The sequence below is a fragment of the Narcine bancroftii genome, chromosome 4 (assembly GCF_036971445.1).
Source record: "Narcine bancroftii isolate sNarBan1 chromosome 4, sNarBan1.hap1, whole genome shotgun sequence".
In the NCBI taxonomy this organism is placed as follows: Eukaryota; Metazoa; Chordata; class Chondrichthyes; order Torpediniformes; family Narcinidae; genus Narcine; species Narcine bancroftii.
This window is the reverse complement of record NC_091472.1, coordinates 302,974,402-302,990,421: the sequence shown is the minus strand read 5'-3', so window position 1 is coordinate 302,990,421 and position 16,020 is coordinate 302,974,402. Positions and strand designations below refer to the sequence as shown.

At 37.1% G+C, this 16,020-nt stretch overlaps 1 protein-coding gene across 5 annotated transcripts in view; it reads left to right on the top strand.

The window, feature by feature from the left end:
• Positions 1-16,020, top strand: part of ola1 (Obg-like ATPase 1) — a 270,802-nt gene that overhangs the window by 242,487 nt on the left and 12,295 nt on the right. For 4 of the 5 annotated variants that reach the window (XM_069935753.1, XM_069935751.1, XM_069935755.1 and 1 more), the window contains 3 exons: positions 973-1,113; positions 3,179-3,275; positions 7,478-7,600. In XM_069935753.1, the coding sequence (XP_069791854.1) occupies positions 973-1,113; positions 3,179-3,275; positions 7,478-7,600 (361 nt within the window). Of the gene's footprint in view, positions 1-972; positions 1,114-3,178; positions 3,276-4,259; positions 4,348-7,477; positions 7,601-16,020 lie in introns of those variants that run through there. The other variant, XM_069935756.1, reaches the window with a different exon arrangement.

Below are 16,020 nucleotides of genomic sequence, written 5' to 3'. Positions count from 1 at the left end.
TGTCCCTCATGTCTTGGAAACAGCTCAGTAATTTTATTAAATGCTATTTTTTTCTTACTACGGTTCTTTAACATGAAAATACTCCTGAAATGCCCGTTTATTATGATGTTCCAGCTCAGAAAGAAAGGGATAGAAATTGTGGCATTTAATTTATTATGCTGAGTCCAGAGCTGCACTGATCACATTGTTCTTACCTCCTGGTACTTTGTTCAGAATTAATGTTTTGAATAAACTCTATACAATCTGCTGTTGAGAGTCATGAACATTTTCAGCTCTCAGATCATTTATACTTTACCCCATTTGCATGTCTTTATCCTGAAATATTATTAATAGTTTTTGTCTTTAACCATGATATAAAAAAGAATGCGTCTTGTGCATGTTGGTTCCATTAATTAAATTCTATGTTAACATTTGCCTTCAGAACATCTTTTAAGCATTTAAAAATAACATTATAATGTCTTTAATAAGACTTTTGAACATTGCAAATCATTTTGGCAATTGAATAATAATTTGGTGATAGTTTTGGTTCAATCATGGGACTCACCATGAAAGCCAGAAGTTTTGTCCATCCTTAATTGTCTCCCATTCGATTTTCTAGAGTATCCCTCTATTTTCCCTGTCAAAATGCCTTTCCATTGTTCACTTTAAGCATAAGCCCTCCAATTTTAGACACCCTTCTACAACTTGGGGTAAAAGACTGACTAATTAAGCAATGTCCTTCATATCTAATAAAAGTCTGAGGTTACCCTTTTTAACTTGTAAGTAATTTGTGTGTCTAATTTAGTTTTTGCCTCAGTGATCAAGGAAAAGATGAGTGCAATATTGTAATGGTAATATGGATTCTTAATGAAGGTAAAGAATGTCTTTACCTTCAAAAATGTACACAGAAAAATGGCATTAGAAAATACAGATGATGGATAATGTTGCAGTGAAGCACTGGGTGCTGAACAGTGTTTTGCATCTTTTATGTAGGTTGATAAAAATTAAAGAATGGGTGGACAAGCATGACCCAAGAGCACTGGTCATACCTTTCAGTGGAGCAATGGAACTCAAGTTACAGGAAAAGGAAGATGAAGAGAAAAAAAAATATCTGGAGGAAAATAAAACACAAAGGTTACTTGGCATTTATTTTAGATTATAAATTATTTCATTTAAATAAACAGTAGGAGTTACTTTTGTTTTATATTTTGCAATTCCATTATTTTATGTTTTCATGTTTGTGATGTGGAAAGTCTCTGAATTTGTTCTGAATGCACTTTAAATGGAGAAGCAGTAGAAAAACTTTTTCTGGTTCAATTGAACCTTTGCTACTCATGATCCTGCACCTTTATGGTCACTACTCTTTGTTAAAAGGTTGAAGCTACTTGCTTATGACCCACTTCTGCATCTTCTCAATTTTACCCACTGAACACCCTAAACACCAAAATTTGTTCCACAAACCCAGATTGCTGGAATTTCCCTATTCAAGATGTCCCTTCAATTTCTTCCTTCTGTGCACGCACCTCTGATTCTTAAGACTGAGCAAAAAGGGGAGAATATTTTGTACATTTTTTTTAAAAGTTCAATCTTGCATTGGAGCTAGGAGTCAACTTCACTGGTTAATGGGAGGAAGAGTGCTGCATAATTAGCAAACTGGCCGAATGTTGTTGTGAAGATCCTGTTTCTACACTTAGTATCTTTGGGGGTGTTATTCCAGCAGGAAACAGCTCCAAATGACCATTGGCAAACAGTTTTGCCTGTCATATAGCCAGCTCTAACCTAAGTAGCCATGGCAGCTCATGAAATTCTACCCCAAAAGATAAAACAGTTCTTTTTTTGTCCCTAACACTGATTGCTGGATCTGATTTGTAAGTACTAAGAGTTAGTTGAGTGTAGACGGACTGAGTTTATTGTCAATTTTTTTTTAATTCAGTGCTAACATGAGTGCTAAAATTGATCGCCCTGAAATGGCCTTTTTTTTGGATGAATATGTTTCTGCCAATTCGACATTTAGTATTCTGATGGGGTGGGGGAAGGAAGGGTTACGAAGTCACTTTTGCCTCACTGTTCCAGCAGTCCAACTACATTCACACAAGTTGCTGATGTCTGGAATATCAGCAGTAGAAATTATAAATAAATACAAGAGCTGAAAAATTTCACATACAGTGCACAATCCTTTATCCAGACATCTAAAATCCAGAAAGCTCCAAAAACCGGCATTTTTTTTCCTGGTGCTGGTATAGCGGAGGGAGAGAGAGAGAGATAGAAAGATGGCAGCGCGACCCGGGTGGGCAAGGGGGGAGAAAGACGGCAGCGTGACTCGGGCGGGGGGGGTGGAGAGAGACGGCAGCGCGACTCGGGCGGGCAGGCGAGAGACGGCAGCGCGACTTGGGTGGCAAAGGGGGAAATGCCAGTGTGACTGGAAGTGGATGGATATGGCAGCACGTGGGCTTAAATCTGGGGTAGTTGGCTTTTGTTCTGAAATCTGGAAAAATCCGAAATTCGGAACACACTGTCCCCCAAGGGTTCCGGATAAAGGATTGTGTACCTGTATAATGGAGAGTTGCGAAAGCCCTTCTGAATCAACAAGAAGGTAGACTGAAAGATAGGCAATCAGGCCAGGGTATCCGCTAACAGGTTATTAGAAGAAATGCTGCAGTGTTAATTGAAATAGTAGAACTCAAGAAAAAGGTTGCTGAGGTATTAAGTTAAGGTTCTGAGAAAATAGTGAACATAATGTTATTTTAGACACTGGTATAAAACTAAAATTTTGAGGATATTATACTGTAAAAATACTTCAATTTTTACTTACTGTTATCTAAGCTTTATTTTTGAAAAGATTTGTGGTAGTTTATAGTTTTTGGAGGTTCCTGACAGGCCATGGATAATATATTCTTAAGGTCCTCTTTCGAACTTTGATTATCACAGAAAAAAAATCTTGATTATATATAGATTGTAACCTTCATTTTTAGGCTTTTCCTTATATATGTTTATTCTCTGTGTATCATCAGAAATGTTTATTATTATGAAAAGATCTACTGGGGAATAGAACATTATGTAATTAGATGATTTTGAGGTGATATATCTCTGTGATGTACATTTTCAGAATTCCAAGATATCTACAAAAGATTTTTGATAAATGTTTACACTGAAATGTTTTGAATGTAATTTTTCTTTTAAATTATGCTTATCATTTAAGTGCATTGGCCAAGATCATCAAGACTGGATTCTCATCTCTTCAGCTCGAATATTTTTTCACTGCAGGTCCAGATGAAGTGCGAGCGTGGACCATAAAGGTATGTTTCAAAGTCCTGTTGTCAGCCACACACAGTTCCACACTGTTGAATTCAGATTGATATCACTGACTTTTAAGCTTGTCATGGCAGTGGTTAGCTAGTCATTATGGATGAGGTTTTGTTCGTGTTAACTTTAATTATTTGTGAGCTGTTGAACAGTGAAAGTGGGGTGCATTGATTGAGGAAGGTAGCAATTGATACTGCCTATTCCATCGTATGAATTTCTTCATCCTGCAGAATCTATCTTCCCTCCTCCTGTGGTCAGAGATAAGACACCTCAGTATTGTGTTTGCTTAATCTGTGTGACTGAGTTTGTCCCGGTAAAATTGATGTTGCTTTTCGTTGAGTATTGGTATTTGCTAAGTTTGTGTGGCTACCTCTCCTGCTTTACTTGACTAATGTAGACTTGTTTTAAAATAAGAACACTATAATCTGGGATTCATGTGCAGTATGTTTTATTAGCTACTGATCAGGAATACCTTCTTTGAAACTACCATTTTTAAACTGTGTGGGCACATACATGATGCATGATGCAGTCAAGTTCTTTCTGATATTAATTATGGTTCAAAATGTGAGCGCCTCCCATGCTAGCCCTAGGGGTTGTTAGTTTTGTGTTGAACAATTCCCAACATGCAGTCAGCATTGACATTATAGCCTGATGCTATCTGGAGGCAATTCTGATATTTCCAAATATCTTAGCATCATTCTGCATGAGGAGACCTTTGGGAAAAAAATAACTAGAAGTTTTTCTTTTAACTGCACTGTTTAATTTATAATCACATGAAACTGCTATTAACGTAAATGTATATTGAAATGAAAATTAAATGCTTAGCATAGCATGTTATAAATGATGATCAGTAAGTGGAAATAGAAAATGCTAGAAATACTCAGCAGATGAGGCTGCCTCTAGAAAAAGAAAGAACTACGGTTTAGGCTCTGATGGGTTTTCGTTCTGAAGTGTTAACTCTGCTTCCCTTCCCACAGATGAAGCCCGATCTGAGCATTTCCAACATTTTCTTCCTTCATTTTTGATATACATCTACAGTTTTTTTTTTTAATTTTCAGGTAAATGGAGGTGCATTAAATGCACCAGTTATGACTGGCATAAAGCTGAGGATTATGATACAAATTGTGTGACTCCTTGGCTCAGCACTATGTGTCAGATGTAGTGGTGAGTCCTGGAACAGTACAGACATGAATTTGACCTCCAATACATTCTGACTTCTAAACTGTAGTGCATGGACATGCAATTCTGAAACCCACTCCCAAGAATAATATATCAAGTAAGTGGAGACAGATCCACTGCTAGCCAAGTCTCAATTTGTGTGAATTATTCCCAAATTCAGATTTGCCATGTCAATTAAAGTAAATTTAAGAGTGTCAAATTGATATTTTTTGCATCATTGATAGTGAAGTTAATTGCAATAGTTGATTCTACAGGTAGTCCCCGACTTCCGACCTACACGAGTTACACCCACTCGTACATACGAGCAAATTTTTAAAAAAATCTTTATTAAAAGTACTGTATGCAGTGGCCCCCGCTCCCAGCGGCAGCCCGAAGTCCCTGCTTCCCATTCCCCAAGGCAGCTGTAGGTCCCCGTTCCCCATCTTATGACATGACCAAACCCAAGTTATAACCAATCCTGCGATCCCCAGGTCGTGTCGGGAACTACCTGTATATACAGTATAATTGACTATACTCAAATACAAGTTATTTGAATGATTTAAACATTTTGATTGCTGTTAAATTGTGAGCAACATTTTACCTTCAAACTTAATTGCTCTGGTTTTTTCCCCCTATTTAAATGACCTAGTTCCCAACAATAATAATTTTGATTATTTTTGAACGCTTTGTTATGACTGTGGGTACAAAAGATTTTAAATTATTTGATATTATTATACAGCTTAAATTAATTTGAATAACTTGAAGGGAATTGGACACAATATAAAATCATCACATTTCTTTGCTGTTTTATGGCCCCTAAATAAATGGTTGGCAATTAGAATTATAATTTATATTCTTGAAATCAAGCCCTGAAGACACCCAATAATTTGTATTGTATGAAGACCCACAAACCTAGATTTAAAAGTAAAAATTAAGAAAAAGGTTGAAAAATTACAATGGTGGTCCATAAAATTAAGGTGCTGAGAGAGGGAGGCTGGACTAGATAAACAGGAAGCATCTATTTCCCTTTGCAGAAGAGACAAAAATAATTGGTAGAATTAAAAGACAAAAAATGTCTTCAACTGAAAAGTGGAAAAGATAGAACCTTTCCTTACCTTTAAAAATACTCAAAAATGTTCTTAGTGCTTAAGTGGGCCAGGTGCTGGCAGATGGGGTTGAGTTGGGTCGAGCTTTTTTTGGTCAAAGCTTCTTGAGGGACAGAATGACTTCCTTCATTGTAACTTCAATTATTTTATTTATTTAATTAAAGGATATTTGTGAACTAGTATTTTTTTTGGTTGATAATTCTGAATTATAACCATATAACAGTTTATGGCTTGGAAACAGGCCACCTCGGAAAGATTCTTAACAGTATGGAAGAACCGAGGGACCTTGAGATCCAAATCCATTATCTCTCAAGGTTCCCATGCAGGTTGATAGGGTAGATAAGAAGGTTTATGGTGTGCTGGCTTTCATTAGTTGGGGGATTGAGTGCAAAAATCGAGAGGTAATGTTGTAGCTCTATCAAATTCTGGTTAGACCACATGGAATATTGTGTTTAGTTCTGGTTGTCTCATTATTGGAAGGATGTGGAAGCTGTGGAGGGAGTTCAGAGAAGATTTATCAGGATGTTGCCTGGATTGGAGAACATGTTTTATGAGGCAAGGTTATCAGACTTTTTCTGTTTGAAGCGAAGTGGATGAGAGGACCTCATGGAGATTATGAGAGGCATAGGTAGGGTGGACAGCCATCACCTTTTTCCCAGGGCAAGAATAGAAAACGCCAGAGGGTATCTGTAGAAAGTGAAGGATGCAAGGATGAGGTTTTTTTTAAACACAGAGAGTAGTGGGTGCCTGGAATCTGTTGACAGGTGTGCTGATGTGGCTTGGTACAATGGGAACATTTAAAGACTCTTAGACAGGGACATGAATGAAAAAAAAATTAAGGGCTATGAAGTAGGAAAAGTTTAGTTTTTTGAGTAGGTTTATCTAGGCCAGTACAAAATTATGGACTTCAGGGCTGGACTGTGCTGTAATGTTCAATATTTTAATAGCAGCCAATTTAACTGTACTCTTGAGATTGCTCTAATGCGTCAAGGTTCTTGGCACAATGCTTTTGATATTATCGACAATATAAAATTTGGACAAATGCACAATATTGTATTCCTTTCAACCACTGTAAACTTTTAACTCTGATTTATGGTAATTATATTTTCAGTACTCTCACTGGAATGGCTTGACTTTGTGATAATAGAATATAATCATGGAATATTGTTAGCATTTTTCCTTTATGTTCTGGAAATGATCTTGTATCCCAATTTTCAGAGATGAAGCAGAAACTTGGCACTAATGGTCAACTGTCATTATTCATTTCAGATTGTACATACAATGTCTGAGCATAGAATAGAATTAATTACTTTTCTGTTTTCATTCGTAGCAAAGGCTATGAATCATACTATAAAACCTAATTTTTGGGTTTTCACTTTAATTAAGTTATTTTCAGCAAACAGGATTGTATTATCTCCTTTTGTATCAGTTTATAATAATGAAAATTGAGAGTTGAAGAAGGAAAAATATTCAACTTCTGTTTGAAGAGTTTAGTACAAATAATGAACTGTGAAAATGTAGCAAAGCTAAAGCCCGTCCTAACATTCTTCAAAATGAGGTTCATGCCCTTTTTGAGTCAATAAACTAAATTACAGTTTCAGATCATGTAACCAAAGTGTTGTCTCAGATACCTTGAATGAGAAGAGATGTTGCTTGGCTCATGGTGACAGGATTACTTCATCTAAAATCAATACTACCTTCCAAATCTGTATCATAAATTGCTGTTTTGCATTGATAACAGAGGACACTTTATCCCTGGTTTGCTAAATGGATATCCAATATCAGGATAAGGCTGATTGTGGATGTGACAAGTCAAGTGATATGAAGTAAAGTTTCTCTGAAACCTAATTTTGTATCAAAGAGACATGCATCTCTTCCTGTAATCCATCTTCCTAAAAACAATTAATTTTCCTTTGGACTTCTACTGACAGAAAGGGACGAAGGCACCTCAAGCTGCTGGCAAGATCCACACAGATTTCGAGAAGGGCTTCATTATGGCTGAAGTAATGAAATTTGAAGATTTTAAAGCAGAAGGCAGTGAAACTGCTGTCAAGGTGAGAGTACCTTTGCAGATTTTTAGACATTTCTTTGAATTAAGAGAAGTCTCTAGTGATAAGCCACTGTGGCAGTCACATTCAGTTTTAGAATGGCTGTTAATACAAATGTACTGTGAGTTTACACTGGGAATTATTCTGCTTCTGTTGTAAAATACATAACAAGAGTTCAAGAATGAATGGCAGCTTAGAAGGACAAATATTGTATTTCAAAAATCAATGCAGTAACACAGATACAGTCCCTTTGGGATCAATGTAGAAATCAAGGCTATAAACAACATATTTTAAAATTGTTTGATATTTTTATGGGTTTTATTTTTTCCATTTAAGTTAAATGATTTTCACCCGTGAAAATCCAGCATCATTTTCAGAAACAAGTCAGCTCAATATTTCATGTTCATTGCCAATACATACTTTGCAACTTCTCAGTTTCAGAACTTGAAACTTTTATTTAATATTACAGATTAACAATTTTCAAAATCAAATTTGCCATCTTTGTCAGTATTTGCAACATCAGATCAAATTTGAAGTCATTTTGAATGAAGTCATATGTCTGTCTTGCCAGGGCCTTCGTCACAGTTTAAATGTTTTCAAGACAAAGCACATCATTGTCTTAAAATCTAGTAGGGTCTTGAATTAAACAAATGATAGTAATTCAGTAAATGGATTTGTTTTATTTGATGATGAAGGTGGGTATCTTTATACTAGACTAGGTATAGGGCTTTTCAATCTCCGTTTCAGGAAAAATTAAAGAACCACTCTAGATTTTTAAGAAAATGGCTGCAAATATAATTGATGTTTTCTAAACTCTAGATTACAGTTTCAACATGGTGTATTTGTCACTTTTCAAATCACCAAAGACCCAAGCATGTTACTTGTTTTAATTGTAATAATTATTGCATCAAGTTACAGGAATTACTATTTCTATTCGCCTTTTATTAACTGTAGCTCATGACTTTTATCAACTGTTACTAACTTGGATTTCGCATAATTTTGAGATGAAATTGAATACCCAATCATAAAGCCATCAACAATAGCACAAGAAATAGGAGCAGGAGTATTTGGCCCATTGAACCGCCACCATATAATTCAATAAGATCATGGATGATTTGACCACGGGCTCAGCTCCATTTGTCTGCTTCTTCCCCGAAACGCTTAAATTTCCCTACTATTCAAAATATGGCTATCTGTGGCTTGAGTACGTTTCATGAGGCTTCCTCTACAGTCACCGATGAAAAATAAAAATTAGACACTCCCTTGCAGAATGTGCTTTGTGGAGTGTTTCATGAACTGTTTTAGTTGTAACTTTAAAGCTTAACGTGAAATTAGAACAGTATTTTCTTTGCAATTGAAACGCTCTTTTATGATCGTCGTTTATTAAAAAATGGATTCTTAATTTGAACTTCAAAACCAATATAAAATTATTACCATATTGAGCTGTGGAATATTTTTATTGTTACATTGTTCCAACTGACCGAGTGAATAATGCATTGAAAGCAAAATATAATCCACTTTGTATTTTCATTGGGTCATTTAAAATAAACACACTCTTCTCTCCTCGATATTTCTGTGACCTCAGTTGCGTTTACTTGGTTATGATCAAATTATCAATTTAAACAAAAGGTTTCACGGTAATCTGAGTCAGGAAAGGCATGTACTAGTTTTTTTTTCTCTGAAGTGTCTTTATTTGGCATTTGACTGCAGTGCTGGATACTGTACAGCCTCTTCCCTACTTATGACCTATGCGACTTAAGACCACCCATACATACGACCGGCAAAAAAAAAACAATATGTAATTTTTTTTAAATAAAGAAAAAATGTACGTAAATATAAAAATTATGCTTGGTCGTACGACCACCAGTGCTAACGGCTGCATCTGTATGCTCGTGACCATCAGACAACATCCCAGCATTGTGTACATCACAGCCTCTCAGTTCTCAGGATAAAAGAGTACAGGTACAGTGAGCTGTCGGGAGAGTGCGAGGCAGTGGGATCAGTATGAGGACTTAGCGGGCTGTAGGGAGAGTGCGAGGCAGTGGGATCAGTGCGGGGACTGATAACGGGCTGTCGGGAGAGCGTGAGGCCGTGGGATCAGTGTGGGGACTGATAATGGTCTGTCGGGAAAGCGTGAGGCAGTGGGATCAGTGTGGGTACTGATAATGGGCTGTCGGGAAAGCATGAGGCAGTGGGATCAGTGTGGGGACTGATAATGGGCTGTCAGGAAAGCGTGAGGCAGTGGGATCAGTGTGGGGACTGATAATGGGCTGTCGGGAAAGCGTGAGGCAGTGGGATCCCTGTGGGGACTGATAACGGTCTGTCGGGAAAGCGCGAGGCAGTGGGATCAGTGTGGGGACTGATAATGGGCTGTCGGGAAAGCGTGAGGCAGTGGGATCAGTGTGGGGACTGATAATGGGCTGTCGGGAAAGCGTGAGGCAGTGGGATCAGTGTGGGGACTGATAGTGGGCTGTCGGGAGAGTGTGAGGCAGTGGGATCAGTGTGGGGACAGATAGTGAGCTGTTGGAAGAGCGCGGGGCAATGGGAACAGTGTGGGTACTGATAGTGGGCTGTCGGGAGATCATGGGGCAGTGGAATCAGTGTGGGGACTAATAACGGGCTGTCAGGAGACGGTGAGGCAGTGGGATCAATGTGGGGACTGATAGTGGATTGTCGGGAGACAGTGAGGCAGTGGGATCCGTGTGGGGACTGATAACGGGCTGTCGTGAGACCGTGAGGCAGTGGGATCAGTGTGGGGACTGATAATGGGCTGTCGGGAAAGCGTGAGGCATTGGGATCAGTGTGGGGACTGATAATGGGCTGTCGGGAGACCTTGAGGCAGTGGGATCAGTGTGGGGACTGATAAAGGGCTGTCGGGAGACCGTGAGGCAGTGGGATCAGTGTGGGGACTGATAATGGGCTGTTGGGAAAGTGTGAGGCAGTGGGATCAGTGTGGGGACTGATAGTGAGCTGTTGGAAGAGCGCGGGGCAGTGGGAACAGTGTGGGGACTGATAGTGGGCTGTCGGGAGAGTGTGAGGCAGTGGGATCAGTGTGGGGACTGATAGTGAGCTGTTGGAAGAGCGCGGGGCAGTGGGAACAGTGTGGGGACTGATAGTGGGCTGTCGGGAGAGCATGGGGCAGTGAAATCAGTGTGGGGACTAATAACGGGCTGTCAGGAGACGGTGAGGCAGTGGGATCAGTGTGGGGACTGATAGTGGATTGTCGGGAGACAGTGAGGCAGTGGGATCCGTGTGGGGACTGATAACGGGCTGTCGGGAGACCGTGAGGCAGTGGGATCAGTGTGGGGACTGATAATGGGCTGTCGGGAAAGCGTGAGGCATTGGGATCAGTGTGGGGACTGATAATGGGCTGTCGGGAGACCGTGAGGCAGTGGGATCAGTGTGGGGACTGATAACGGGCTGTCGGGAGACCGTGAGGCAGTGGGATCAGTGTGGGGACTGATAATGGGCTGTCGGGAGACAATGAGGCAGTGGGATCCGTGTGGGGACTGATAACGGGCTGTCGGGAGACCGTGAGGCAGTGGGATCAGTGTGGGGACTGATAATGGGCTGTCGGGAGACCGTGGGGCAGTGGGATAAGTGTAGGGACTGATAGCATGCGAACTACATGCCATGCTAACATACATCCAACTTAACGTCCACTTCAAGATCTTGCTGGTCAGTTAGAATGGAATTCAGCCGTATGTCGAGAAATGGCTATATATAAAGAGAGGACAGAAATGTCTTCAAAGATCACTTTTTCCAAATATTGAGGAGATGATGTAATACTGGAGAAGTTCTATGTTGTACCAATTTTTCATCCCATTTATATATGTGTTCAGGTATCTTTTCCCCTATTTTATCTAATTCTAATCTCGTCCAGTCTGGTTTTTCCCTTGTTTGATAAAAATCTGATAGGTATCTTAATTGTGCGGCTCTATAATAATTTTTAAAGTTTGGCAATTGTAAGCCTCCTTGTTTATACCATTCTGTTAATTTATCTAGTGCTATCCTCGGTTTCCCCCCTCTCCATAAAAATTTCCTTATTATTTTCTTTAACTCCTTGAAGAATTTCTCTGTCAGTTGTATTGGCAATGCCTGAAATAAGTATAATATCCTTGGAAAAATGTTCATTTTAATACAGTTTATCCTTCCTATCAGTGTTAGTGGTAGATCTTTCCAATGCTCTAAATCGTCCTGTAATATCTCAATCAGATATTAAATAAAATAACAGAAAACAATATACCAAAGAATCCAGAGATCTTTCTCCTAAGTAACATAAAAAACAAAGAATTTGGAATTGATTTGGAGGATGCACAAAAAAGATTTGTTAAGATAGCTCTAGCCCTAGCAAAAAAATGTATTATGTCAACCTGGAAATTGGAAGATAATTTGAAAATACAACAATGGTATATAGAAATGAATAAATGTATTCCATTAGAAAAAATAACATATAGTTTAAGAAATAATATTGAAATATTCGAACAAATATGGGAGCCTTACATTAAATACAATAGCGAAAACCTACCGGGGACAAACATTACCTAAGTTGATGGAAGGAGAAGGAAAGAAAAGAATGGACTCAGTAGAATTTCTGGTGTATTTTTGTTGAGTGACAACATTGTCTGACTGGTTTAATGCAACCTAGATTGTATACCTAAAATGGATGAGAGGGGGGGGGGTGGGGGGGTGGCTTGGGAGGAGGGAGGGGGTGGGGAGAAAAAGGCACTGTATATGTGCAAAAAAAAAGTGTATATCATGGCTAATGTGATTTATGGTGTGAAAAATAAAAAATTTTAAATAAAAGAGATCACTTTTTGACCGAGTGTATTAACAGAAGTGGTAGGAATAGAACGTCATGCCCCTCAAATGTGCCCCATTGATTGTGCCTGACATATTGGATTAAAATTCCTTGTTTCAGTTTCCAAGGTTGTTCTTATGTTAGAACTGGCATTAAAAGATGTAGATAAGAAATATAGCATTCTGTGGTTGGTATATCCATGGATAAGGCTCTCCTATTTTAATGATTGCATTTGAAGCATTATGAATACACCGCTGACCTTGTGCTGTTTATTTGAAAAAGAAAATTTAAATAGAATTGGAGTATGTCACATGACATCTTTACCTAGCCCCCACCATTTGATTAGATTGTGGTGGTATCTCATCTACTTTGACTTATTCCAAAATGTTATCAGTCTTGGTCTTGTAGGTGGGGACTCAACTTCCACACCCATCAGCAGTATGAAATTCAAAAGATTTGTAAGCTTAAGCAAAAAGAAATTACCCCCAATTTCATTTCAAAATAATTATTTTTTATCCTGAAACATTGACCCTACTTCCAGACCTTCCAGTTGGAGGAAACGTCCACTTGGCCTTTAATCTGTTATCAGACCCTTGTATGTGCCAAACTTAAATTGGGTAAGGTTTCAGAGAAAGTAGAAAAATAGTTATTCTACCTTTAAAAATCATGCACTTGTCTGAAGGTACGTTCTCTGCCAGAATCCTTTTTAATTGCAATCATTATAATAATTCTGAAAAAAAGATAGAGACCCAATGAAACCTGTATTTTATAGACCAATTTTATTATTAAATGTAGATTATAAAATATTAACAAATAGATTGGCAAAGTATTTACTGAAATTAATACATATGGATCAAACTGAATTTGTTAAAGGATGGAAATTTGCAGATAATGTAGCGAGGCTTCTTAGTTTGATACATCTGGTTCAAAAAAGGGAAGACCTCCATGTGGCAGTGACTTAGGATCCTGAAAAGGCATTAGAATGGGATTTCTTTAAAATTCTGGAGAAATGTAGATTTGGGTTAAAATGTTGTACAAAAAACATCTTTTGAATTAACTAGATCAAGTCGACAAGGTTTCCCATTGTCACCAGCTTTATTTTTTTTAGCAATAGAACCGTTAGCTGAATTAATAAGACAGGATTCAAAGATTGATGAAGCAAGAAGAATATAAAATAAATTTATTTGCAGATGATATTTTGATTTATTTAACAGATCCTTTAAATTCTTTGTAACAACTTAAAATTATAATAAAACAGTATGTTGATATATTGGGTTAAAAAATTGGGATAAAAGAGAAATTATGTCTTTAGTTAATGGGGACTATGAGAAATGTAAAGAAGTAATTGAATCTAGATGGCCAGATCTTGGAATAAAATATTTAGGTATTTGTGTTCAATCAGATTTGACAAATTTGTTTAAATTAAATTATTTATTTTTATTAAAGAAAATTAAAGAGGATTTGGAAAGATAGAATATGCAACCTATTATTTTAATAGGTAGAGTAAATTGTGTTAAGATAAATGTTTTTCCTCAAATACAATATTTATTTCAATCAATTCCAATTTCAATTCCCAAAAATTCTTTAAGGAATTAAATGTTTGTGTTGGAACATTTTTATGGAAAGGTAAAATGACTAGGGTTTCTTTGGAGAAATTGATGGGGAAATATGATTTAGAAGGTTTGCAGCTCCCCAATTTTATGAATTATTATAAAGCAGCCCAGTTGAGATTTATTAATATAGTGTATGATTTAAATAATGTTCCAACATTGGTGAATATAGTATTTGATAAATTAGGAGAAACAGATTCAAGACATTTTATTTATAAATGGAATGCAAGATTGTTTATAGTCAATAGAGAAACACCAATACTGAAACATTCAGTTGAACTTTGGAATAAAGTTGCTAAAGAGGTTTAATGTCTGAAAGAACACCTTTCTTTCAAAATAGACTTATTCCATTTTCTATGGAAAATGATTGTTTTAAGATTTGGCAAAATTGTGGTATTAAGTAAAATAAAGATTGTTTGAAGCCAAGAAATGTATTACTTTTAGTAGAATGAAGGACAAGTTTAAGATATTAGAAAATACAAAATTTTGTAATTATCAAATCAAGAGATTTTTTTTGTGAAATTTTTGGTCAAGATTTAGTATTACCAGTTGAGACAGAAGTAGAATTATTATTATGCACTAGAATGTAAAGAAATTTATTTCAGAGATGTATAAATTATTACAAAATAAAACTTGAAATGAAGGAGTTCATAAATCAAGACCTAAATGGGACGTAGATGTAAATAAGTAAATAGATGAATGTAGATAAATTCAGATACAAAGAGAGAGTATGAAAAGTACAATAAATGTGAGATATCGGTTAGTTCAATATAACTTTATTCATCAATTATATTTAACACCACAAAAGTTACAAAATATGAATTATACTTATTCAAATTTATGTTTTAGATGTGGATAAGAAGTTGGTACTTTTTTGCACTCAACTTGGCAGTGTTCCACAATTAAACCTTTTCGGCCTGAAATGGGTAATTTATTAGAACTGGAATAAAATTCCCACAGGATTCAATGTTATTTTTACTGGGAGATATTAGAGGAATTAAAAGTGAATATGTATCAAGTAAAATTTGTTCAAATTGCTTTGGCAATAGCTAGAAAATGTATTTCTATAACTTGTAAGTCAGATATTGGTTTGGGAATGGATAGATGGCATGCAGAAGTTCAGAGTTGTATTTCACTTGAGAAAATTACTTATAATTTAAGAGATAAACATCATACATTTTGGATCACGAACATTCCCTTTCGCTTACGGGCATCTATATATATTTATACATTAAAAGGTATCAGAAAGTGAAGAATTCCTGTTGTGGTTTTCTTGTCCCTCTTTCTTTTTCTTTTTTGAGTTTTGTAGGGAGATGGTGGGGGTGATTAATAGGATTTTCTTCTTTTTAATTTCTTTTTACTTTCTTTTTTATATAAATACCACATGTATTTGGATTAAGTTTGAAATATGTTTGCTTAGTGGTTTTATTTTAATTAAAGTTTTGAAAAAAGAATCATACAGCTGCCTGCATTGATGAGAAGGAGGTAGAGAGAGTCAGAACCTTCCTGTGAGTCAATATCAAAAAGATCTTTCCTGGAGCCAGCATATCGAGGCAACCATGAAGAAGACACAGCAATGCCTCCACCTTCTAAGGAGTTTGAGATGCAGCATGTCATTGAATGCTTGATCAAATTTCTACACTGTGGAAAGTATGTTGGGTGGTTGTATCAGAGCCTAGTTTGGTAGTCCAGGTATTCAGAAGGCTGCAAAATGTAGCAAATGTGGCCAGGTTCATCACAGGCTCTAACCTCCCATCTGTGGTAGTCATCTATGTAAAGTGCTGCCTCAAGAAGGTGACCCAACATCATAAAGGACCCCCTTTACCCTGGTCACAACCTCATCTCACTGCTACCTTCAGGCAGAAGGTACAGATGCTTGAAAACCAGCACCTGTAGATTCAAGAACAGTTTATTTCCAACAGACTTCAGAATCATAAAACCTCCCCATGGGCAGAAGAGATGCCATGAAAAGAGGAAGTTATTTTTTAAATCATTGTTCCTAAATCAGAATCCAT